This window comes from Chroicocephalus ridibundus, chromosome 7, assembly GCF_963924245.1.
Source record: "Chroicocephalus ridibundus chromosome 7, bChrRid1.1, whole genome shotgun sequence".
Lineage (NCBI taxonomy): Eukaryota > Metazoa > Chordata > Aves > Charadriiformes > Laridae > Chroicocephalus > Chroicocephalus ridibundus.
The window spans coordinates 53,931,486-53,955,622 of NC_086290.1; the positions used below are offsets into that span (position 1 = coordinate 53,931,486).

General features: G+C 38.0%; 1 protein-coding gene across 1 annotated transcript; it reads right to left on the reverse strand.

Moving 5' to 3' along the window:
* Positions 1-742: 742 nt before the first annotated feature.
* TRPV3 (transient receptor potential cation channel subfamily V member 3) lies at positions 743-22,994 on the reverse strand. Its single transcript, XM_063340426.1, has 19 exons — positions 22,932-22,994; positions 21,926-22,034; positions 17,644-17,798; positions 14,214-14,318; positions 12,472-12,558; positions 11,306-11,463; positions 10,488-10,664; positions 10,140-10,280; positions 9,407-9,687; positions 8,513-8,689; positions 7,589-7,747; positions 7,021-7,122; positions 6,377-6,450; positions 5,252-5,417; positions 4,662-4,728; positions 4,016-4,287; positions 3,069-3,181; positions 2,383-2,453; positions 743-1,474 (listed from the first exon to the last, which is right to left on the reverse strand). Exons 3-19 carry the CDS (start codon positions 17,760-17,762, stop codon positions 1,380-1,382), a joined length of 2,364 nt encoding a protein of 787 aa, XP_063196496.1. The 5' UTR covers positions 17,763-17,798; positions 21,926-22,034; positions 22,932-22,994; the 3' UTR covers positions 743-1,379.
* Between the last annotated feature and the right edge of the window lie 1,143 nt (positions 22,995-24,137).

Consider the following 24,137-nt stretch of genomic DNA (forward strand, 5'->3'; position numbering starts at 1 on the left):
GGACACACAGGATACGGCATCTAGAGAAGACCGGTTGGGCAGCGAGAACCGCGTTCACCATCCCTGCAAATAGCGTTGCGCTATCCTTTCTGCTGGAGCGTCCCCTCACGCTCTCTTCTGTGTTAAGAAAGTCTTTTGGATCATTTTGCCCACAGCAGGCTTAGCTGTAAGAATCCAACGCAATTCATATTATCATTCAAATGCAGAACAGAATTCACCTGAGTCTTTCCTAAATAGCACCTTTAAAACAGGCACTAAATGAATATGATGAAAACCCATGACACTGAAGACACATAATGCATTAACTGACATTTAAAAGTACATAGAACAAATATTTCTTTTTATACATACACACATAAAATAGAAAACTAAAAATATAATTCATTGTACTAGGTCATCACAGGTAGTGAAATAAAAGGTGCTACAGAAATGCATTACATAGTCCTCAATAAAATATAATAATTAAAAAACCACTTTAAAAGTCTGCAGTTGCATTGCATTTAAGTTATTTTGTTCACTTTGGGAAGAAATACTGACTTCTTATTTTCACGAAGTGGTTGAATACAGAAATTGATTTACTTTTAAATTGGAAGAACTTCCAATGTGACAACTTATTTTATGCAGCAAGATGCAACAGCATGGAAAAGCTGAGTAGGAACAGTAAAGACCTTGTGACTGGAAGAAACTCAGAAATATTCTCCAGTATTCTCCGTATTTCTGCCCTATTATTTTATGGGAAAGCATATACACATAGTAATAAATAAAAAGCAGTAAACACCACGTTATACCCTGGGGGTTACACACAGGAAAACAGATCAGGCAAAGCTAATGAGACCTGAAGCGGCTTTTCTCCAGCTCGTGGGATCAAGCCTCCAATAACACTGACAGACAATACAAAAGCTTCAAATGTATCCAGAACATTGTTATTTCAAAATAACATACTTCATTTAGTAGTCTTCACAATTGAAATGCCTTTCTTTTCTCCACGACAAGAACTTAACTTTTTTCAGTGTACAAAATGTTTCTCATGAGCTAGAGATTCCAAAACAAAAGACAGCAGACTGGGATCACGATGTTAATTTTCCACAAAAGGAAGAAATATCTCACATTTGACCTTTGTTATCCAGTAAAAAGTCTAGAGCCAAGTTTGACCAAACTTGGACAGCAGTGGTTTGCAAGAGGCTCAAAACTGAACCAGTGAAATAGTCCATTTTATTTTAGCTTAGCTGCCCTGATTAAATGGGTTAAAGTCATCAGACCGTGTCGCTGAAAGTTTGTGTTCCAGCTGGTTACAGCTGTCCAAAATATCACCAAAGCTTCCAGCGTCCACTGCTGATGCTTTTAACCTTCAGAACGACCACATGTCAGATGCAGCAAAACTAAACAGAAGTTTCAGGCAAATCATCCATTTCTTCAAACGTATTCAGGGTGTTTTTGCTATTAGTTCTTGAATTATCTTGAACTTTGCTTGGATCTGCAAAAAAATGCATTATAAACAAAACAGGATATGGTAGAAACTGTATATGCAAGATCAAAGTTTTGCACGTCTATTTTTTGTTAAAAAAATGCATTTATTTAAATGAGTAAGTTGTCAGTTTACTACCATATCTTATACAGAAATTTTTCTGTCTGCCCCTTTTCATTATGACTGAAATCATTCTGCTAAGCAATATAAATGCTAATTGACTAATTAACTTCAGAACAAGTCTCCCAGATCCTCATATGCCCCCATCGTAAACTCTGACGCCTGCTGCCAGAAGGACATCGGACACCTCAAAGTTAGGTCATTGCTCTGTCACACTGCCCAACACTGGCAGCAGATGCCTATCTTGAATTTCCTGGTCAGCATTCGGTTTGTCATCTAATATATAGCGCAAAACATAAACACGACCTAGAACATCTAGGGTTAAAAACAGCAGACGGTATCTGGATACAGTATTGTCAGGCAGAATCAGTTTGATTTCTTACCAATTTTGCAATGCTATACTTAACTATTTAAGGACTAAGTGTACTTTATGACAACTATTTCAAAATAGTATTTTCTGTCTATTGGAAGGTTCTCTGGCTTTATACCATTCAGATGCCATAAGAGAATGTAAAACTCAGATGAAGCATAACTGCTTAGAGAAAATAAAGAAAAGGTAAAGCCACCATGTTTTGGCGCCAAGATGTAAGTAATGAGAGTCTGTAACCAACCCTCTCTCCAAATCTTTAAAAATAACTAACACCCCTACCATATTAGCCATGAGTTTCCCTAGCAGTAAAGTGTGATTGAATATCTAGATTATGAGACTTTATATTTTTAAGGATATAAAACTATATCAAAGTATTTCTAAGAAAAGAACAATTTCACAAATATGGTGTCGTAAAATTCTGCAGTACCTGTTGGCCCTGGATCTTCATTAATAAATGAAACATGTGTTTTCCACTCGGTCCATTTCACTTCATTAATCCTGTTTACATTGTACATAAGTTGTGTTATTAGCATGCATTATCTCCCACCTGCAGAGCTCCACTTCCCCTTTTACTTTTTTTTTTATTCCTTTTTGATATTGTAATACTTTACCATCAACACCTGCTTTGCTAGTACTAAAAGGCTGAACGTCTTTTGCAGCATCATCCACTATATAAGGATGAGAGTAATACTAAGACAACTTTGATTTCACATATTATGATTATAGTCTTGAAACTCACCTTAAATATTTTTTTCATAAAACAGCATAGTAGTATATTCTTTAATATGGCAATCAAGTTAAATATAATTACTCCTTTGAATATTATGACAAAGTGTCATTTACTGCAAGCAGACTCGATACTTGTACATTAAAAACATAAGAAGTTGAAAATCTTTTATTACCAAAAAGTTGTCTACATAAAAAGCCTGTGCATTTTCCTTTTTTTTTTTTTTTTAAACCATTGGTCACAACTAAAAAAAAAAGAAGGCTTTTTGTACACCTAATATAATTTGTAGAGATGTGGAAATATTTTAAAGAGGCTTTTGAGGAGAAATAACCTTGAAGAAACATACAGAGCAGAATTGATAACACAGTATTCTAGCTTTGCTTTACCTTAAACACACCCTGGTGTCATTCTCAGCCACTTTACACCGTTCTCCCAGTTGGAATTTTTTCCTCAAACATTTTGGTAAGAATTTTTCAAATTCCAAAATAGTTCTGGCTCTCTATTAACAATAAATAGTAACAGGACTATGGTTAACCATATTCAAAATAGTCTGATTTCACAGCATATACAGTTTGCAGGCTCCTTGGTTCATTATAACATGTTAGGCCTCCATCCACAACCAACACTGACTCCAACAATGGCCAGTAATATGGCATCCCACTTATTATTTGGCTTCTGCAAATAGGTTGTCCACAGCTTTCTCTAGTTCGCCCCACCGCAGAAGACATACTGAGAGAAGAATCAAGAAATCTGACACTAGACTCAGTGTTTCGGGTTTAATACTAAGACCTTCATGCAACGCCGTGCCACAGGGATATATATAACCTGCAGGGGGATGCTGCCCACCGCAGAAAGCAACACCAATCCTAATTATGACTGTGTTCTCGATGACAGCTTGGGGCTCGGAGCTGTCTAGACTTGGTAAAAGACCAGGCTTGGATGAAGTATGAGGAATTGGAATGAACTCATGCATTGCTCAGACTGGAGGATGGAACAGCAGAGCAGGCTGTGCTACAGATTTCTGTGCAGATAATGAAACACACCTTCCTGGTGACATATCAAGGGGGATGAAAGTCATAAAGGTACGTGACACTGCATGAGGTTAAAAATACAAGCCATAACATTACCTTTAGCATACTCGTTAATTCCGAAATTATTATGATACCCTAATACTAAAATTACTTATTTCCATTATTTGTACACGTACACAAATGGGGGTTATCATTGTTAATACCTAACCTGTGCCATCAGCATGATGTTACCATAGGTACAGCTCAAAAGATTTTAGCCAAGGCATCTATACTTCACGAAGCAAATGACCTCCCAAACAAACCTGGAGTTTCCAGATGTGCTCACTCTCTTTAGAAATATCTTCCACTGTTTCTCCCATTAATGCAATCAGCATGTTCAAGAGAAGAACAAAAGTCAACACAACGTAAGTTATGAGGAGCAGAAGAAATAGTACAGGATACTTTGAGTTTTGCTGGATCTCCAGATCACCCAGTCCGAGGGTGAGCTTAAAAAGATCCATGAGAACAGGTCCCAGACTGCTGTTGGAGTGGCATTCATTGCCATCTTGGCAAGTGTCAATCAGTGCAGCAAGAGCTGAGAAGAAAGCATGAGAAGATTTTAATCACAATAACGCTTTATATATACATGGCATTTTATCCTAAATAATTCAAAATGCGCTACATCATAAAGAGCTAGAGCTGCCCAGCAACATACACAGCAGCAGGTAGGTGACACATTACCAGGAAGCAGAAAGAGCCCACGTCCAAGTGAAATTGCAGGCAATTAAGAAAGAGCCAAATTACTTATCTGTTCAGACAGTCTCTAGACAGTTTAAATCTCAAAACATGGGGTTTTAATATCCAGAAGAAACCCCAACATGAGCTCTCATCATGACAACAGGGTTCTTATAATAATGCTAAAATTTTTACTCACACAGAGCATCAGTGCTTTTCTCCAGTAATATTTACCTACGCCAAATCCCAGCAAAAACACGATATAGACAACTAAAAATTTTATCACATCTTGCAGGATGACCTAAAAATTAAATTATAAATATTTATCAGCAATGAAAATTGAGAACTAGTTTTACGCTTACGAATTCTGCAGGGATACAGGTGTGCTACGCGCTAAAGTATCAGATTACTTTCATGAAGCAAACTGTTGTAGTCCCAGTGAGAAACCCAGAGAAGATTTAGGTCTGATTTATCATCTCATGACTGAGAGCCTGGGGTGTTGGGTACTTGCAAGGGTGACTAATTCTGTACAGTATAGGCATTACAGCAGATGATGCAATTAAACAGAACTACATTAGCTGCAAAAAACACACAAATTACTTACATATTTAATATAATAAAATGTTAATTTTGAGATATAAACTAGTTTTTGCCATTGAAGTGATATAGTGTATTCTGCTGAAATAATACGTATAAACTGAAAATAAGAAATTTCAAGATGAACTATAAAATACATTTGAATCGCTGAATACGCTTGATTGAGATTGTATCATAATAAGCAAGCATCATAACAAGGCAGGTAAAACAAAACAAACCAAACTTGCCTTTTGAATCATAACACTGTAAATGCCCATGGACTGGAAGCCTCTGGTGAAATAGAGCATATTGGCCCATCCCAGGGCCATTGCCAAAACAAGACACACGAGGTGTTCTTTGTAGGAAAACAAGTACAAAAAGACAGAGAAGATCACAAGCAAAGCTTGTATAAAACTGTTAAAAAACAAACACATGTACGTAAAAGGGAAATTACTAGCACAAAACTAACAACATAATTGAAAAATATGAAAACGAGACTTCTCTGCTTCTTATGCTTCAATTCTAATTTCATACTGCATTTGCTTCTCCCCTATGAGCACTACCATTATAGTTTAACAATAAGACAGATAAGTACAGGTAGTATATTAACATATTAGGATACATTTATTAAAGCTTACTTTAAGTGAACTACTCTCCCCAAAATAGCTGGTCAATGCAGACTTCACTGACAAAGACATTAAGCATTCTTAATAGTATCTTTGAAGCCATTCACTTCAAGCTTTAGCTTAAAGAATTGTTAGAATCGTTACAGATTTTCCATGAACAAGGGAGACTGTGGTAGAAAGTGTGATGTGCTGCGATAGGATGTAGACCAGATTCTCAGCAGCACAAGATTGGTATCAGTGTGGTTGTAGGAGGAGGAAGAAAGGTACAGTTAAGCCACATCTCTTTTTAATGATCCTACAATCACATGCTAGAAATGAGGGGGAATCATCTATGCTTTATCTGGTACAGCTGATGGGATATTCCCATCAGCCACCTGAACCCACTTTATGCTACTTTTCCTTCCTGAAGGAGTCGAAAGGAGTGCGAAACTCTGGGTTATTAACCAGGCTTCTTAAACACATTTCTTTATATACAGCTCCAAAGAGACAGAGCATCAGGAGAAGCTCAGGACACTACTGTACTTTGGAAAAAAATCCAGTCCATACACATCAACCCCCAGGATTGTTACTGACCCGTGCAACCATTAGTGTGTGCTACAAAGAGCTGCATGTAAGATTACATCCATCCCTCTAAACACTGATAACCTGGAGAGAAAGTGAGCATCTGCTACAGGAGTACTTTCGCTGTGACCATGAGATCGATAAGCATTTTATATATAGTATAAAATAAATGCATGACAGACTTACAATGCAAAGTGGAACCACGCATCAGAGAGAATTGAATGCAGGTCTGAGGGCCTAAGCAGAAAGATGGCTACACTCTGTGTAGACAGATATATAAAAATACAGAAATGGGAGTAAGACAAAGCAAGCCTCAACACTGGTTTTTCAAAATAATTTACTCGAAGTTGGTCTTCTACAAAAATGAGTCTGCTTATAAGATTTATCGAATTAAAAACCTTTTTATAGTGCTGTAACTTCAAAGTTTAAATTCTTGTCATCTCTGGCAAAATTTAACAATTAGTTACTCTTTTTAATTACTTATAGGATATGGTAAAAATTATACCCTGTGTTTTTTTCCGTTACGAGTTCTAATTCAGCTGTGTCCTTAAAGCCAGTAATTTGTCAACATCGATGTTATACAAATATCAAATCTCTGTTTGATAATTTGAAAGGAAAAAACCTCATATTTGTTTCACAGAGCAATAAAGTTATATTCAAACATATGTCCAGGGTCATTCTGAATAAATGAGGTATTGTGCCAAAGACTTTTAGACATTACACATATCATAAATATATTCCAAACATATTGCCAAGATCATCGTCATATTCATAACACTAGAGAAGTTCTTTATCTGTTTTGTTATGTATTTGTTATTAAAAAGCCTTACCTCTTTTATGGCTAAAAATATTGCTCCTAACATAACCATCACCTGTCCCGATAACTGCAGCCATCCCACACCACGCGTCAGTGCTAGTGGATAAGGTGGAGCCTGTAAGACAGGTCCATAACGAAAGACTGAGTTCCACACCTGAAGGGTAAAAGGTAAAGCAACAGGAAGCCTCATGTGTGCAGCAATCTGGGTACCCAATTGCTTCCCTTTCCCGGAGAGTTTTCTTTACGGTGGATTAGCAGAATCGGCTCCCTGACGTGTATTTGCAATGCCAGAAGTTTCCTTCTTAAAAGAAAACCAGAAAGCTCTCCCCACACTTTTAGAAACTTAACAACCTGTCTCTGTATTATGTATTTGTACTTTGGGTCACTTTCACAAAATGCAAATTTCCTCTATTATTGCCACTCTTCCTTCCAGATACAAAGACCTGATGTGGGAGAATCTAGTCTCTCTACAGCCACATATTCTGATAGTTGGTTTTGGTTTAGCGTTTTAAATACAATTCAAGAAATACCATTGCATTTTAAAGCAGTAAAATTAGCTGAGTTGAAGTTGCTGTACTCACTTCATTTTCATTAGGCCTGTGGTAGGAAACTAACGTTAGTGTTACGTTGTATAGGAAATAAAAACAACATGACATAAAAAACATGTGTCGTGCAAACTTCTTCCATTTCATTCGCAGGAGTGAATTCAGAGGCTCCAAAGTCAGCATTTCATGACGATTCTATGGAAAAAAAAAATACAATTAAGATTTCAACTCTCTGCCTGTAAGGAAATGGAGATAATTTCAGGCATGTATTTCATTCAGTATCTCACCTTGCTGATCTAGAAACATCTATGCTCAAAGATAGGAGTCAGACCCTAACCTGACAGGATACAATGGGACAACTCTGACCCATGCTGGGATAACTCGCTGTACTCTGATAAAGTGCGACTGAGCTAAAACTGTAATGTCAACTTCTGGCCTTGCTTCCTATGGAAGTTTCATGGCAGTATTTGAATTTAGCAAGTGTAAAATTCTGGCTTTGGAAAGCTAGCATTCTGTGATAAGGTCCTTCCTAAACGCCTGAAATACATACCTGTTAAATAAAGTTTATAACTTTAGGCAGAGCATTCTCATCAAGTATTTCTGTTTGCTTGCCCTGTTCTCGTGCACTATCTTAGGCAGCTGCTAGTGGCCACTCCACAGAGACAATACACTAGTTTTGGTCTGACCCACTGGGCCGTATTTGTGTTCCTATGCAAGGCAAATCAAAGCTTCAAATGTAGAAAAAACAGTCCCAAAAAGCCTATCCAGCATTTCGGGAGCTAAATGCATATTCACTTACAGTTGACAACCTACAAAATATAAAATTCAGGTTGCTCCTGATAAAAAACTGAGAACAGAAATTACTGTTTAACAAGTAATTCAGTCAAATGTATAGGCTAACACATCTGAAATGATTGTACTGCTAGAAAAAATATATGTATTTTAAAATAAGTAACTTACACCAATATTTGTATTATAGACAATTATTTCCAAAACTGAATTGTCTGCGGTAGTATCTAGTTCCGTCAGATCGTAAAGAGAAGATTGAACAGGACCATAAGCCCAGTCTGTGAATTTTCTTGACAGGCTCCTGTTAGGCTTATCTCTTATCTCTCTGCTCAGGATGTATTTCAGAATCTAAAACAGTAACAGAGTCATTTGTAAGCAGATGTGTTCTTCATGCGAGAGGAGAAAGCATTCATATATACTTGCCAAACCCCCTACCTTTTAACTATCACGTTTGCTACAGTAGTGCAAGTCAATGTATTTGTTAGTAAGCAGTGTTAGAGATGACAGACATCTAGGAAATAAATACAGTATTTTTAATGCCTCCGGATTTTCTGTCAGAGACATTTTTCTAAATGATGAAAGCACAATTTTCCATGTGTTCACATTATAACTTCCTTTAAGTTAATCAATTACTGTCTAAATTATCCCATTGTCAATTCTTTACCACAATACAAGCAGTTGATTCATGAGAGCCAAATTCTACAGTGTCGTAACAGAGCAGTTCTAGTGAGCCTTCTGAAATTATTCAAAGATTATATATTGTATGAGTGTAGTATTGTAATAAACGCAGAATTTCTGAGTTTCTGTACGACAGAAGGGTTTGCAAGGCTGTTTTTAAATAGGATGTGGATTTTGTACAGAGAGGATTGGAAGGGCAGAAGCAACATTGCAAGAGAAATACAAAGCATTTTGAACAAAATTATCTTACCAAATGCTATTGACGCATAGTACAGCATCACCAGCATGGAAAACTACACATCAGAGCACTAACGTCTCAGTACATAGTTGGCCTTGACTCTTTCTCCATATTTCACTTCTCTTAGGTGATAATGAAATAATACCCACCTCTAATTTCCCAGTTTTTGCAGCTAATTGTAGTGGTGTCAAACCCTCCTTATTCTTTGTTGTTTCCAAATTTCTGTCTTTACTTTTCAACAAAATCATGTCATACATTCTGACTACAAAGTCATTCTGCGTTTTGAAGTCTTCTGCCACAGTAACTAACGCATGGAGGATGTTGTTTCCTCTGGAATCCTGAGAAGTAATATTAGTCCTGGTATTGTCCATTAACAGTTGAGTTATGTCTGGCTGATTGGTACACGCAGCTAACGCCAGGGCAGTTTCACCTACAAAATTATAAAACGTAACTTGTGCTCATGTTTTATTACAAGAGTTCAAATCATATAAAAGAGTGATTGTGTTAAGCATCTTAATATATGAAAGCACATTTACATATTGACTGTATTGAATTTAGCTCTTGTTTTATAAAACCTTTAACTTGAATGAAAACATTATTTGGAGAAAATCTTCAAAGTCAAATTTGTTACATTTTGCCTGCCCTTCAGCATTTACAATTTTTTTGTAAATGTTTTACAATTATTTCTGAGTGTTTATAACACATTGCACTCCAGCAAGTTACTTTAACAAAAGGTACTATGCCATTTTTATATCTTGCACTGTGAGTTTCCTAATCTAGGTTTAGCTACAGTAATGATTCACACTTGTCTGTCTTCCATACTGTCTCAATTGTTGGGGTATTCCTTCCTAACTTTTCCAGAGAGATCACATTTCCACTTACCAAAATAAAAGCCTTCATGCTTATGCTTGGGATTAAAGAAAACACCCTGGGCATGAGCATTGACATCAGCTCCTTTTTCTATAAGGCTCTGAGTTATTTCATATTGTCTTCTTTCAATGGCAATATTTAGAGCTGTCTGGCCTGAAAAAAACAGAGACACATATTTAGCACTGAATCTCTTAAGCACATTATGAAATATTAATGACGTTTCACAATGGATAGCACCAGTGATAACAAATAAAAGTTGTTTTAGGAATTTAAACCATCATTAGAATGTTTGAAGCAAACATTACTTTTATGGATGGCATATTTAACCATATACCTGAAATTGGTATCAGATGGCAATACCTTTATATGCCTCTTCTGTATATGCTGCATTGATAAATCTCTCCAAAATACCATTTTCTTCTGCAAAGGATAGTAGCATATTCACTATCTCATTTGTGTTTTGGTTGATGTTCAGCAGAGCTTTCATCAGACAAGTTTTGCCAGTATCTGAAGCTGTGAATTTTTTCATCAGATAATCTACAAGAGTGAATTTTGAGATTAGATCATTATTATTTATTCAAGTGGATGGAAAATAATTCTAATCTTTTGCATATTAGGAGTGGAACCTGAGGGATATATATGAACATAAATTATTTGCCAAACAATTACTCCACCCTATTAACTTTGTATTTGAGCCATGTATAGTTGGTGAGACAATGTGTTCAGAGATGTGGTACTAATTAATAAGGTAGCCAATGCACTTGCTTTTTCTTTCAGCCATCCCACACCATGGTAACTCCAGACAGACCCAGAACTCTTCCCTGACTTCCCTGCATGCGCTACCCCCCGGCACCATCACACAGATGCATAGAGACAGCAGCTTTGAGTCTCCGGCTGCAGAAGGGTAGCGTAGGTATGGCGATGGGAATGCAGTGCAGATGGACTCTCCGCGTATCATAAATAGGAAACAAATACTCTCCAGTGTTGCCTGGAGGCAGCAAGGAGGTGGCTTATTGAGTACCTATTTAGAAATAGGAAATGTGGCATACATTAAATTGCAAACAAGCGATTGCAAATTCACAGGCAAGTACCTGCCGCACAGAGATATTTCCCAGTTTTAGACTACACGCTCTGCCAGAAGAGCTAACAATCTTCCTTCAGGTAACTCCACAACTTACCCGGCACAGTCATGTTTGTACATGCATTTGATCTTTCCTTCAGCTCTGCGAGTAGACACTGCAGTTCTTCTATGTTCCCCTCAGATACTGCCCGAAATATGTATCTTTTCAGCTTTTTCCTGGCACTGGTCTGCTCGGGTCCTTGTGATATATTAGCACTGAATTATAAGGAATAATAATGAAATTGCTGATTCAGTTTACGCTGTTTTATTTTATTTTGTATGTAAGAGGAAAAAGAAATGCAGTTACTTGCCCCATATTACGTATAACTTGCCCCGCTTTCATGTATCTTGGCATCGATCTCTCAAAATGTTTCTGCAGGTTGCTTATTTGCAGATAAGTGGCTATTAAAAAGGGGTTTATAAGAGAAATGTACATTTTTCCAAGTATTTTGGTTTTGCATTTTTCTCCAGTTCATCCGTTCTTCCAAAACAAAGGCTAAGAAATACTTCTCTGCTTCTCCGATCTGTCCACAACTTGCTGACTTCAGTGTGTGTGTTCCCTGACGCTGCACTCCGGCTGCACCCATCCCACTCACAGCAGAAGATAACTTACAACTTCTTACACAACTTTCCTGATCATACGTTATTCTGGAATAAGAATGATTTAATACTTCCCCCCCGTCAGAAATACTCCTAACTTCCTTTGGAAGCCTCTCCATCATACTTCAGCTATCTATCTCCCTTTCCTTCCCTACGAAATCAACTACCAGGACTACTAGTCCTCAGAAGCGTTAAGCAAATACATTTTGTTGATTCCACCAAGCTAACAGATATTTTGGATTGAAACAGAGGGCAATACTTCACCTCTACAATAAATATTTTCTGTCTTACAAGAGTTTGCTATTGAAGGAAGAACGCATTGTATTGTTGCTAACAACATTGATTTTTGAGAATTTGCTCCTGGTTAGTTGCACTTGGTGCTTAGGTCCCATGTTGTCATCTAGGAAATAGACATTATATATGAAGAATCCCCACATTAAAAATGAGATCTGAGAAAAGCAGAGGTAAGAGCTGTTTATTTCAAAATTTAATTATTGAAGAATCAGAAATGCATGCACACATATGACCTTATTTCTGAAACATGCCAGGCAAAACAGGTAATATCCACCCTATCATAGACTTAACCCATTGAAAGCTTAAGAGATGCTTCATGTCTCCACTCACCAACAACTGTCTACATTAGGGCTATATTCAGTCGCATCATCCTGAAGAGACTGTGGGGAATCCATATCTTCCCCATTCCCAGATGCACTGTAGAAAACAGAAGCAGCACAAATGCTAAGTCAGAAAGATACTGGATGACATTTTAGCAAGCTGCAGGAAGAATCAGTCAATACTAGGAAACAGTATCTACAGTAGAGCTGGAATTAGTCTAATCTGACATTGTGCTTTTTAATCTAATCATTTTATCTCCCCTGTGAATTTTAAGGTGAGTGGTAAAAACAGAGACACCCACAGGATTTTATTATAGTTAAATAACCATTAGGAAAGCAACCTATTTTGTGTTTTGCTATGTTATTTCATTACAGATCCTGAAACCGTGGGAAGTTTTTTTTTCATTTTTTAACGTTCGCTGCTTTTTATGCGGAATGCTGGAAGCTTTACATTCTTCCTTTTCACATGCTTACTTTGTCATCTGCCACAAAGCAAGTGCTAAATCAGTAACCGAGTAACTGTGCAGAGGTTGCAAGCACACCATGAAAGTGATTTACCTTAAGATTTACTACACAGTACACTGTAGGCAACTCAAGAATATTTTGTAGCTGACTTGAATGGAAGCTTCAGCTAAAAGAAATTGAGGACTGGGCCCTAAATACACATTTTAGGTAATAGATTTAAAGGATTTCAATGACGTTGGTGTTTGGATGCTGTACATCATCTCCAGACATTCCCAAAGGCAGATCTGACTTAAAAATTAATTTATTATAATTTTTCTTACTTGTATTCTTGTTTTCTGTGAGGTTTAGGTTTGACGAACTACCTCAAGTTAATAACTTCGGAAGCCTGAACTATTAGTTATTGACAAAAGAGATGCATGGACAGTAATGCAAAGATTCAGTAATGCAAGGATTCAGCATGGCTCTGCAGATATTCCCTTCCCTTTGAAATACAGCTGATAGCTCAGAGTCCATTCTTATTCAGTCCATCACTTCGCTGCAGAAAACCATGAGGAATCCGGTGACAAAGCATGTGTGTGTCTTGTGCAGGTCTGTCCCTGAACGAGGGAGAAATTCGGATACCTCACCTCTGAAACCAAAATAAGACTCTCAGCTAATTCCAGAAAGCTGACCAGAGAGCCATCAGACACAAAAACAGTTGGTCGTTCTGGGCTTTTGCTAGATTTGATACATATTTCCCATATTCATAATTATTGGCTGTTAGTACCCCACATATTTTTAAAAATTAAGTGCATTCTTCCTGGTCATAATTTTTCTGTATTCATTCAGCATAAATGGCTGCCTTGAAATATTTCAGACTCAGCTTCTTCATGTTATTTGATTGTTAATGAGCAATCGAGGGAGGATGTCGGCACACAGCTGGGAATAGGGTTTGCTAAATTAAGCTGTGGTCTTTGCACGGTAGAAAATACATAAATGGGTGTGTGGAGTTTGTCCTAATGTATCATAATTAAAAGGCTAAGATTAAAAAAATAAAAGTACTGATTTTAAATTTCTCAAATCTGAGGCCTGATTTATTCAGTGTAAGTGACAACAGTAGATAAACTCGAAGATAAGTCATCTAGCAACAACTGACCTCCAATGGAGTTATGTCTTTGAAGTGACCAAAAGCTAAGAAGAGCCATGTAAAATTTTAGCTCTGAAGTCTAAGGAGAAATAAGGAATAGCTGCTGAAAAGAAAATAGATATAATTGCAGTATGACTATTGCATATGCATCTATAACTTACCATGGACGAATATTTGAATCCATTGGTTTTGAAAACACAGGAGGAGACGTATTATTTGGAGTTGCATTGCTTTCAAAACCATCAATCTCCAGAAAAAAGTGTGAACTGTTGAACACAGTGCATTTTAAAATATTAGTAAAAAAAGCAAGCTCAACCATAAAATAAGCAAAACACTTCACGTACGTGCCTAGAACAAGGTTGACAATTTATATTTTCTGGCATTATACCTAACAGGATGCTGGAACAGAGGCTTATCTACTTTCCCCCGGGGGATCCCAACCTCCAACACTGTGCCCAGCACTTTCTTGCTGGCAGATGGGCAAAAGATCTCAAGATATTTTTAGGACACGCGGCATCAGATCCCGACATGTCTAAGCAGCTACTCCAGCAGCCTAAAAACAGCCTTGCACCCAACTTCTGTGCAAATAGCTAAATGCAGCACCAGGCATTTATGGAACAGCCACACATGTATGCCTACAAGCACACATGCATGTGCTTCTTCATCTACCGCATTCTATTCCCTATTTCTCCAGCCAGGAGCTGTCAGGACGGATCATTTCAAACCCATCAGCAGTGATAATCATTAAGTCACAAAGTTTGAAAGGTCACATGTTAAATGACATCAGGCATTTCCACCATCCAGCACTGAATGTGCAATCTTGCCAGTCAGTGCATGACATTTAACTATTTCTTTTCCCTCTAAATAATTATTTATATTATTATAATAAATAATTATTTCTAAGGAAAATACACGAAATTTGAAACAATACAGAAAAGGGAACACAAGAAGAATAGGAAGATTTCATCCTTTAAAAGCCTGCAGAGTTGAGAGGCAAAATCAATGGCTTGGTATTACTAGATCTGATTAAAACATTGCTGCATTTCACCAGAGGAGTTTCAGCAGTGGATGTAGTGACTCCCACACAGCCTTTTGTTCAAAATCTGTCTTACACCTCTAAAATGTTCCAGTAGTCCCCTGGAAAGTGTTTCCAATTCACCTAATACTTATGGTTTAGTCCATAGGATGCTGCTTTTTTTTTTTTTTTTAATTGCATCTTCCCCAAAGAATCCTGTTGAATTAAAATACACATACTGATGCTAAAATGCAGTATGTTATTCGGAAACTACTGAACAACCATCTGGTTGTAATCTACTGAACAACTATCTGGTAAAAGTATCATGATCTAATGGCCCTAGTTCATCTCATTTTCCAACGGTTTGGTGATCCAAGTGTTAATTCACTTGGATGTTAATTCACAATATGTATACTTGTTTAAACTTAAGTGACCTTTTAACATTTGAGATGTGCCCGTGAATGTATTCTAAGCAGGCAGCAAGTAAAATGCCACTCCTTTTTAGCCAGACTGTGTCCCTGAAATCACTCAGGGCGTACTCTTCAGAGTACAGTAAAAAAATAGACAGAAACAGGACCATCACTTGTGCCACACTCTCCAGACTCACAGCTGCCATAAATCAGTGTTGTTTCACTGGGGTGTGAACTTGGCAGAGAAAAAACATGGGTTCATCCTGCTTTTTTCCCACTCCCTGACCATAATGTGCAGGAATTGTCCCAACAGGCATACAGCTGTTGGAGGCCACAGTGAACCTCCAGAAAGCCAGAAATGCTCTAGGCTTTGCTGGACCATATCACCTGCCCTTGTCTCAGCAACAGTGTGTTCATGCTGAAGATTTTGGCATCCAATAGATGCACAGCAGCTATGAAGTGGGCCCTGTGTTGGAGGTTGACATACCTAACTATCCTGGCACATGGGTTATTTGGGGATACCATGGAGGAAAAAAAAAAAACCACCACCAACCAAAAGTCACCATGCAAAACAGGTGGACAATTGCCAACAAATGCCCAAGTGCTTACGTGGCCACGATGCACACTCTCAGGACACTGCCCACAAGCATAATTGGTCTCTGACAACGTTGGCAGCACTCCTCCCAGCCTGCCTGTCGGTTTTCCTGTTCCTAATTATATACTGTTAGTCCACCCAAATACCAGGACCTTCGCAAAGGGGAAGTCACTGTCTTTTCAGAAAGCCTGTATTGCCAATACATTTTGTCAAGTGAGAAATGCCACCCATGGGGGTGCACTCGCTGCTTCACGGCAAAGTAGAAGGAAGCATTTTGAAGCCCAAAAGTACAGCAGCATAGAAACATATAATTAATAGAACATGTTAAACCTCTACATTAAAATTCACGTGATCTTCGTTCTTTATATTACAGGAATGTTGTCGGCCACACCCTGAGCTCTTGGTTGAGAGGTGGGAAAAACCCCAAGGTTACTGTTACTGATGCCACAAAACTGAATGGGAGATACGAGCTCAGGTAATTGAGGGGTGGTGTTTGCCAGTATTTGTTATAACTACACAATCTTTCATGGAATTGCCCCTTTTTGAAGTAGTAGGTGTGTTGTGAGCTGTTCAGACACCTCATCTCCCCCTTATACAACCAAAGAGCTTCTCTTTTTGAATTTAATGACAGGAAGACAAATTGGGCCACCCAGGCAGTGGGTTTCAAATAGCTAATGACACCATCTCTGTGGAAAGTGACTCCCCTGATTATTAAGAATTATAAATGTCAGAACAGCCACAATTGCTTAGGCCTTCAGAGTTTCAAAAATTGCCGTAATAGCTAGTAATTAGCCACAGAGTGAAAAGTTTATGAATGAAAATTCATCCCCACTCTACAGTAACTTAGTTAACTTCAATAGCATAGTATCAGGGATGAAGTACTACTTATATTTCCCCATTTATATTAAATACAAACCCTTCATCCTTGTATTAATTCTGTAGCATAAATAATGAATTAAAGTGAATATTGTATAACATGAAATAATGAAGAAGTCTTCTTAGTCAGAATAATGAAAAATAGAGTGAATTCAGGTTTCTGTTTGTGATGGGATTTTTCGAGCCTCCTGCTCTCACAACCCTCAGTTTTTAATTCACCTCTGTAATCTGTCACATTCCCATATGAGGGCAAGTTTGAAATGCTCCCTTTTTTACAGGCCGGCATCTCTTACAGAAAACCTGCTGTACCCTGCTGTACCTCTTTTTAAAGAGATTGCTCTACCTTCTCCTATTGAAACTCTGACCAGCATTAGAACACATTCTTGTAAGCTTATACAGCTAATATAGAGTGGAGGCAGAAAGCCCAGGCACAAAAGACTGGTGCATGAGTGTGATGTCTCTAGGACCGGGGTTAAATTTGTCCCATTAGGGTAAACAAGTCCTATGTGTTTACCAGGATACTCTTCAACTTCTAAACATAAACACGTATTTTTTGAAGGCTCCTTGAAGTCATCAGGTCTCTCTAATTCACACATGCAGCACGAATAAAGATGTTAGTGATATTTCAATGCAAATATCTACTAAAGGAGATAAACCAGGGATTTTTAGTGTTCTAGACTGAGCTAAAGTCCTACCTTTTCTTTGTGGGAGTGCTTTCAGTCGGCTTTTTCTCTTGCTGGTTTGAAGGAGGAATACCAGACGGATTTGTTTTCTTGCCCATTAGTGGAATAATTTCGTTGTTATCTTTAATCATGTTTCTGCAGCAGGCAGATTCACAGTTACTTAGCTCCTGTTCATTTGAAGAAAAGCACAGTGACCAAATTGCCTGTTTACAGTCTCTTCACATGTAGGCACACAAATCTTGATATTTCTTTAAAGTTTTAAATTTTTCAGTTATTAGGCACATACGCGTAGTTTTATATGTCAAGGCTGGAGGGTTATTTAAATTGGTTAAATTACATCCTAAGAAAAGTGCCATTAAAAGCGATACCATAAATCCAGGAGAACCATAAATTCAAGCATGTGCCTAAATTAAACTGAAGGGAATCTGTCAATCACAATGACAGTATGTGTTATACAGAGAAACAAAAAGAGCACAGTGACTTTTGCAAGTAGCCCTAAAGTTTGTGCATATTTACAGTTAGTCTAAGTAGCAGTTATCTTATCCAAGATAACTTCAGAAAAGCAGTAAATTCCAGGAAGATCTGGGCAACAGATACATACAACGTATGAGGGAAGGTTTCAGATGCGAAGGGTAGTGAACACAGAAAAAGCCCTGAAACTTCTCACTGCATTAGAATAGCAGAAGCAAGACAGGCAGACTCTGAATACGATGCCCAGGCTGAGCTCATCAAGAACTTTTGTGTCCTGGTAACACTTCTCAACATTTCTTCAGGGAAAAAGAAAAAAATCATGCCTCTGCTGGATGGGAACTATCACCACCACATGACACCAAAGGATCTTAATGCATGTTATCTGCTTATAAACACCCACAACGTGAATTCTGTAAGTAATGATGAATAACTATCTTCCTATTTCTCAATATAACACTCAAGGGCATCATTTTAAATCAGCAAGGATAACTTGAATGCGAGAAGGTGACTTCACAATACTTTAAAATTCACTGCATGTAAAAATAGTAAGTTTTACGAGGTCATGGACCCATTCCCAAAGAAATCAGGGGAATGCCCTCCGTACACAGGGACAAATGATAAAAATCACTTGCCTGCAAATTTAAACAAAATGAACTATGTGTTTTTCCTCTCCTACCCCGACTTTCCCTAGTGTGACAAATGTACAGACAAACTTTCTACTCCTGTCACAGTATTGATAATGTGCCTTTGTACTAGAATTTCTTCATTATGGGAATATCAAGATATAGAAAGCAGATTGTGAAGCATGTTTGAAAAGACATGACAACTGGTATGAGAGAGAAGACGGGCATATCAAATACATTGATATTTGAATGATAACCTATTAATGCATAAATGGAAAATTTTTAAGTATGGGAAATTTTCAATCCCAAGTACAGACAACTGAGAATTTGCAAGGCCCAAACACATGTAAGTGCAGCTGTAATTTCGTATCACTAAATGAAATAGAGAAGAAATCTGAAATATTGGAAAGTACTCCTTACCTTGAAAAGGTTGGCTTAAAACACAGGCCTGAAAATAAATTTTTATTGCATTTTCTAACATTTGTAGACATTTTCACACTAGTGCAACTCAAAAATATGCCTAGTTTGGATACATTTCCTAAGAATTCATATCACAACTTTCACAGAAATAATTTATAAAGGGCAAGTATGATTTACTTAGTACCCTTGCATACAGAGTACACTGTAGCTTTCACTGCAGTAAGCACACAAAAGAACTGAGCTTGGATATCACATATTCGAAGTAGGTAAAAGGTTTTGTCTGTGTCTTTGAAAATGCAATTCATGTAGTCTGCAGACACATGTATCAGTGAATACTCTGATAAACATTTAATCTTAACACAGCTAAAACAAATGTCTTGATTAGTTCATAAATAATTCTGCTATTTACTTCTTACCAAGTGCTTTAAGAATAGGCAGCAGTTTATGAGCAAAGACATTTCCCATCCAGAGGAAGAGGCAAATATGATACTTGACATAAATCAAATATAAGAGGACTAGAATAAGATGGAGATGGGCATTAAATAGCATCACAAAATACGTGACTTTAAAGGAAGAGAATACTTGGAAACAGATTACTAGGTCAAAAAGTGTGCCATCAAAAAGGAGTTGCCAGGTTGAGAGAGGTGCAGCTGGTAGGTGTGTGAAGTTGGAGGGGTCAGAGACAGTGGTAGGAAGAGCTGGCGAAATAAAGACCAAGATTAAAATCTCTAAAGCACACAATGGACACAGGGAAGAGCCTCTCATTTGTGTGCAACGCTGAAGCTGCTCAGATAGGGCAACACATTTCTGCATGGGCCATCTGCCCAGGAGGAAGTTAAAGCCCCATCTGCAGCTAATTTTCACCACAGAGATTTTAGCAATGACTTGAGAGCAGGCTGCATCGTTTAGGAGAGGAGAAAACAGTCAAAGAGAGCCCTGAAGTTGTATTGGATGATGAAGGTCTACTGAACCATTAGTGCTTCAAGGAAACAATTTGGGAAGGAAAAAGTGGAAGGATTCACTTTTGTATACATGGACTATGTGCTCTCAAAAGCACACAGGAAATTTGACTGTGTAGTTTCAGCTACAAAGACTATTTTAAATGAGATCTCAGAGTCTGCACAAGTAAATACCTGCAGGCACAATGGTAGAAGTACCTTGCTACAGTGCTGAGGTAGCGTCTGTTTCTCGTTTTTAATCACGATTAATTGCATGCTTAGATGAAAACTAAGCTAGGGCTGTTGACAATATGGCCTACGGAGCTCACTTCTTGTTTTAACTATATCCATGCAAATCTCATAGGACTTAATGGAGCTTTTTTTATGCTTATCAGCTTCTTTCCTTACTCTGTCTTGTTAGTTTAATGACCAACTGCTTTCATCATCATCTTCCTGTGCACTGTTTTCTGTAATCTATGACATATAAAGAAAAACAGTGCAACAGTCTGAAGAATGTCAGATCATAAGTAGTGCAGCTTACATGACCTGATATGGAGTGTCTTCTTTTGTTGTAACTATTTTCTACTCCCATTATCTAGTTAATTGTTACTTACAGGCCACTAGAGAAGTGGCTTATTTGAAGTGGGCAGTGAGACAAAAATACTGTGTTAATATATAGTATTAAGAATTACTTTGCAGGGGATTCTGAGGACATCAAGAACTTAGTATCTCACCTCTAGCGTGCTGGGGATAAGAAAAGGGCATTTATCTGTAAGGGTGAATGGGACTCTGCCACTCCCACAGTAAGCGGCACTTTACACACTATCACAGACTCACCTCATGCTTATCTGAGAACAAGAAAAATCATACATACCTATATATCTATAGCTCAATAACAGTATAAACAAAGTGGCTAAAGAGAGAATCCTACATATCAAAAGAAACACTCAGCTGAGATATCATGGGACAGAAGTCTTCTTCTTCCTCAGGGGCAGAGGAGTGGAAGTGACCACCAATAGCTGTTTCATTCACAGGGTCCTTCGAACATCCACGGCACAGACCATGACACTTTCCAGCGCCTACAACCTAATTCTTACTAGCTCACAAAAAAAGAAGTCCCCTCCCCAAGGGGAACGATAATAAAAGTTCATTTTGACTTTTGTGCTTTATTTATGGTATATGAATCTCATCAGCAGAAAGTTACACTTGATAGAAAGAGTTTCATCTTTCTGTAAGATTTTAAAACTTTTGAGGGACATTAGTAGACATCAAGTGCTATCAAAAAGTCTTTTTCTTCTTGGTGAGAAATTTGTTCTTTCCTATGAAGGTTTTCCCTAACAGAAAATTTTAAAAGATCCTGAAAAGCAATGTTTTTCCATGAGGAAAATACTTTAAGATTATTTACCTGCCTATCTCTGAATTAAATAGAATAAGTTTTATGGACTTGAAATAAAAACTATTCTCCTAGGCTAAGTATTTTACTTTCAACAGTCACTACAGTAGCTTAAAATTTCAGTGGAAGATGAATATATTAAGTTTAGCTTGTATGATAGTATATTTTGGATCCCCTTGGCACAGAAATTAGGAAGTGTAACAGTGTATCAGGCTGACAAACACAAATGAAATTAGGTCTATCTTTCTTCACTTCTGAATACCCAAGGAGTCATCACGGCATGGCTTAGGAGAAAGACAGATTTATAAACGAGAAAAACAGAAACAAGCACAACAGAAAAGCATTCTCCAGTTGGAAGACAGGTTTATTCTTTGTCTCTGGAAGATTTCACTCTCTACAAAAGCATCACACCTACACCAAACACCCACAGAAGCGCTCAGAGAACTTACCCTGCTTATGAAACTTCCATCTTGGTATAGACAAGGCGCCTCAGAACTGTACGAATGAAGTTCAAAGTAGGGGCCTGCTGGCGCTGCGACAACATCCAAAGAAGCTTATCTGCCAAATGAGTAAAACTATATTCAAGCTGAAAACTATCCTAAAAACGCAAAACCACCCTTCTTCAGTCATCCGGTTTGCTCAGCTGTTGGAAAGCGCAGATAAGTGCAGTGCCGGAGTACTGCAGCCTTACAGGGTTTGCTACATCTGAAATTAGGGAGCAGAGAGAAACTTGCTAGACAACAAACTCTTTACTTCATAGCTGCCAAAGTGGGATGACACACACACACGCAATAATTATATACTGAAATATTACTAAAGCTGAGTCGCTCACGGATGACTTAATGGCAGCAGTAGAATATCTAAAACGATCGCTGCTCTGCAGTTTACATACTGTTTTCAGAAGAAAATGGTTATGAACATGCATTTGGGTTGTAAATGACATCCCTTTATGCCGTGCTTAGTTTATTATACGTTATGGAACTATTCAGAAAGCCCAACGCAAAAATGAGAAAATGATCGTGCTAAGTACTCCAGAAAGCAAAAATTTTTGCTATTACTTTGAAAAGGTAGAAATGGCCTTAGAAAAATCTTACACTTTCACAGAGATAATGTCAGTGAAAACATGGTGGGTGTGTTTAGATTGTTTAGATCTTTCCCTATCTATAATAGTTTTTGATGAATGCGTATCCTTAGGGTCTGTAAGAATACAGTCATGTTTCACATAAACAGTACTGGTGTTACTTCTTGCCATGCCAACTACAGGGAATGGCATTTTTCAGCTTTGCTGGGTTTGAGCTGTTGAGCAATGGTTAATGCAGACTTCTCTTTTGGGACATGCCTGAAGAGTGACCCTAAGATCTTCTGCTCTCCTTTTAGAGTCTTTCTACTATCACCAGAAATAATACGTTTAAAACTTGTATGTCTTTGCAAGTGAGGCCTCAGAGATGTACTTACAGTTGCTGGTCTTTCCTTTACTTGATTGACAGATGGGAGTTTAAGGGGAACTTTGCAGGCCAGCAAAAGGGGAAACTTTCTCCAGCTGTACACAAAGGAAGAAAGAGTCAAGTTTGGGTGGGGTTTTTTTGATAGGAGGTAGATAGAAAATTTGGAAATAAAACCATGAAATATGTTAGAATACTAAAACCTAGAACCAGACATTTTAACCTGAAGAATACGGCTTTAAAACATATCTAGAAACTGCAGGTAAACTCCTCCTGTTCGTCAAGTAGGTATCTTTAAGAACAGGACTGCCGACTATTACATTGACTTTGAATCTACTGTGCAAAATACCAGGAGCACTGCACTGGCTTTGGTAATGAATCAGCTTCCCACAAGCAGCATAGCGAAACGGACCGTGCCTAGGCCAGTTTGATTTGGCATTAGGAGACCTTTGCTTGGATGTGCTGAGCACACATCCAGCTTTGCCCAACACAAGCTTATGATGATATATTCCAAACCCTGTACCAGGAAAAGTTGTTCACAGCTTGTTAAATGACCGTGCCTAAGGTAATATGCCACAATCTAGAGTCAGCTGCTTTGATGGTCTCTTAGCTGTTGGTCTAACTACCTGGAGTAAGGACTGAATACTGGCATTTAATCTTGCCTGGGAAAACATCAGCTTAGTTCTCAATACAAACTGAGAGAGACTGTTCAATTGAAGTCACTGCGAGGATTGAAATGTGAGAACAGGCAAAGTTCAATTCAATCTGGGTGAAGGTGCATTTGAGGACTCTTGCTTTAACTCTCATACAAACCACAGCAAAAGACCACTTAAAGTCTTTTGCTAAGGAAAGAAAATGAGTTTGGCAGCAAGCAGTACTTTGAACTCAGAAAGCAGCTAAATCTGAAAGTTCCCAGATCTGTGTGGTGTAGCAGAATATAGGACCTAGCAGTGTGGTCTATTTATAATGTAGTGGCAGTTATCCAAAAAGAAAAACTGGGACAAGCTACAGCAGGAGACTCGGAGCCCTGTTTCAAACCTGCCTCTGAAAAGGTGTAGAAGATTGCAGGAGCTGTAACAGTTCACAGGCACAAGAATTACACTTCACCCTGCCTGTTCTGTGTTAACAGCTTCTTATTCCATTATGAAGACAGCCTTGACTTGCTAAAGCTGAGTGCGGCCTTTTCTGTGCAATTGTCAGATTTAGGAAACATGAGCCC

What these genes read in the sequence shown, in the direction of transcription:
- TRPV3 (XM_063340426.1), bottom strand. Translation starts at nt 17,762, where the DNA reads ATGATTAAAGATAACAACGAAATTATTCCACTAATGGGCAAGAAAACA. An exon ending in GATTCAAATATTCGTCCATG is followed by an intron (nt 12,559 to 14,213) that starts GTAAGTTATAGA and finishes TGTTTTCTACAG; the next exon opens with TGCATCTGGGAATGGGGAAG. An exon ending in TACAAACATGACTGTGCCGG is followed by an intron (nt 10,665 to 11,305) that starts GTAAGTTGTGGA and finishes TCACTCTTGTAG; the next exon opens with ATTATCTGATGAAAAAATTC.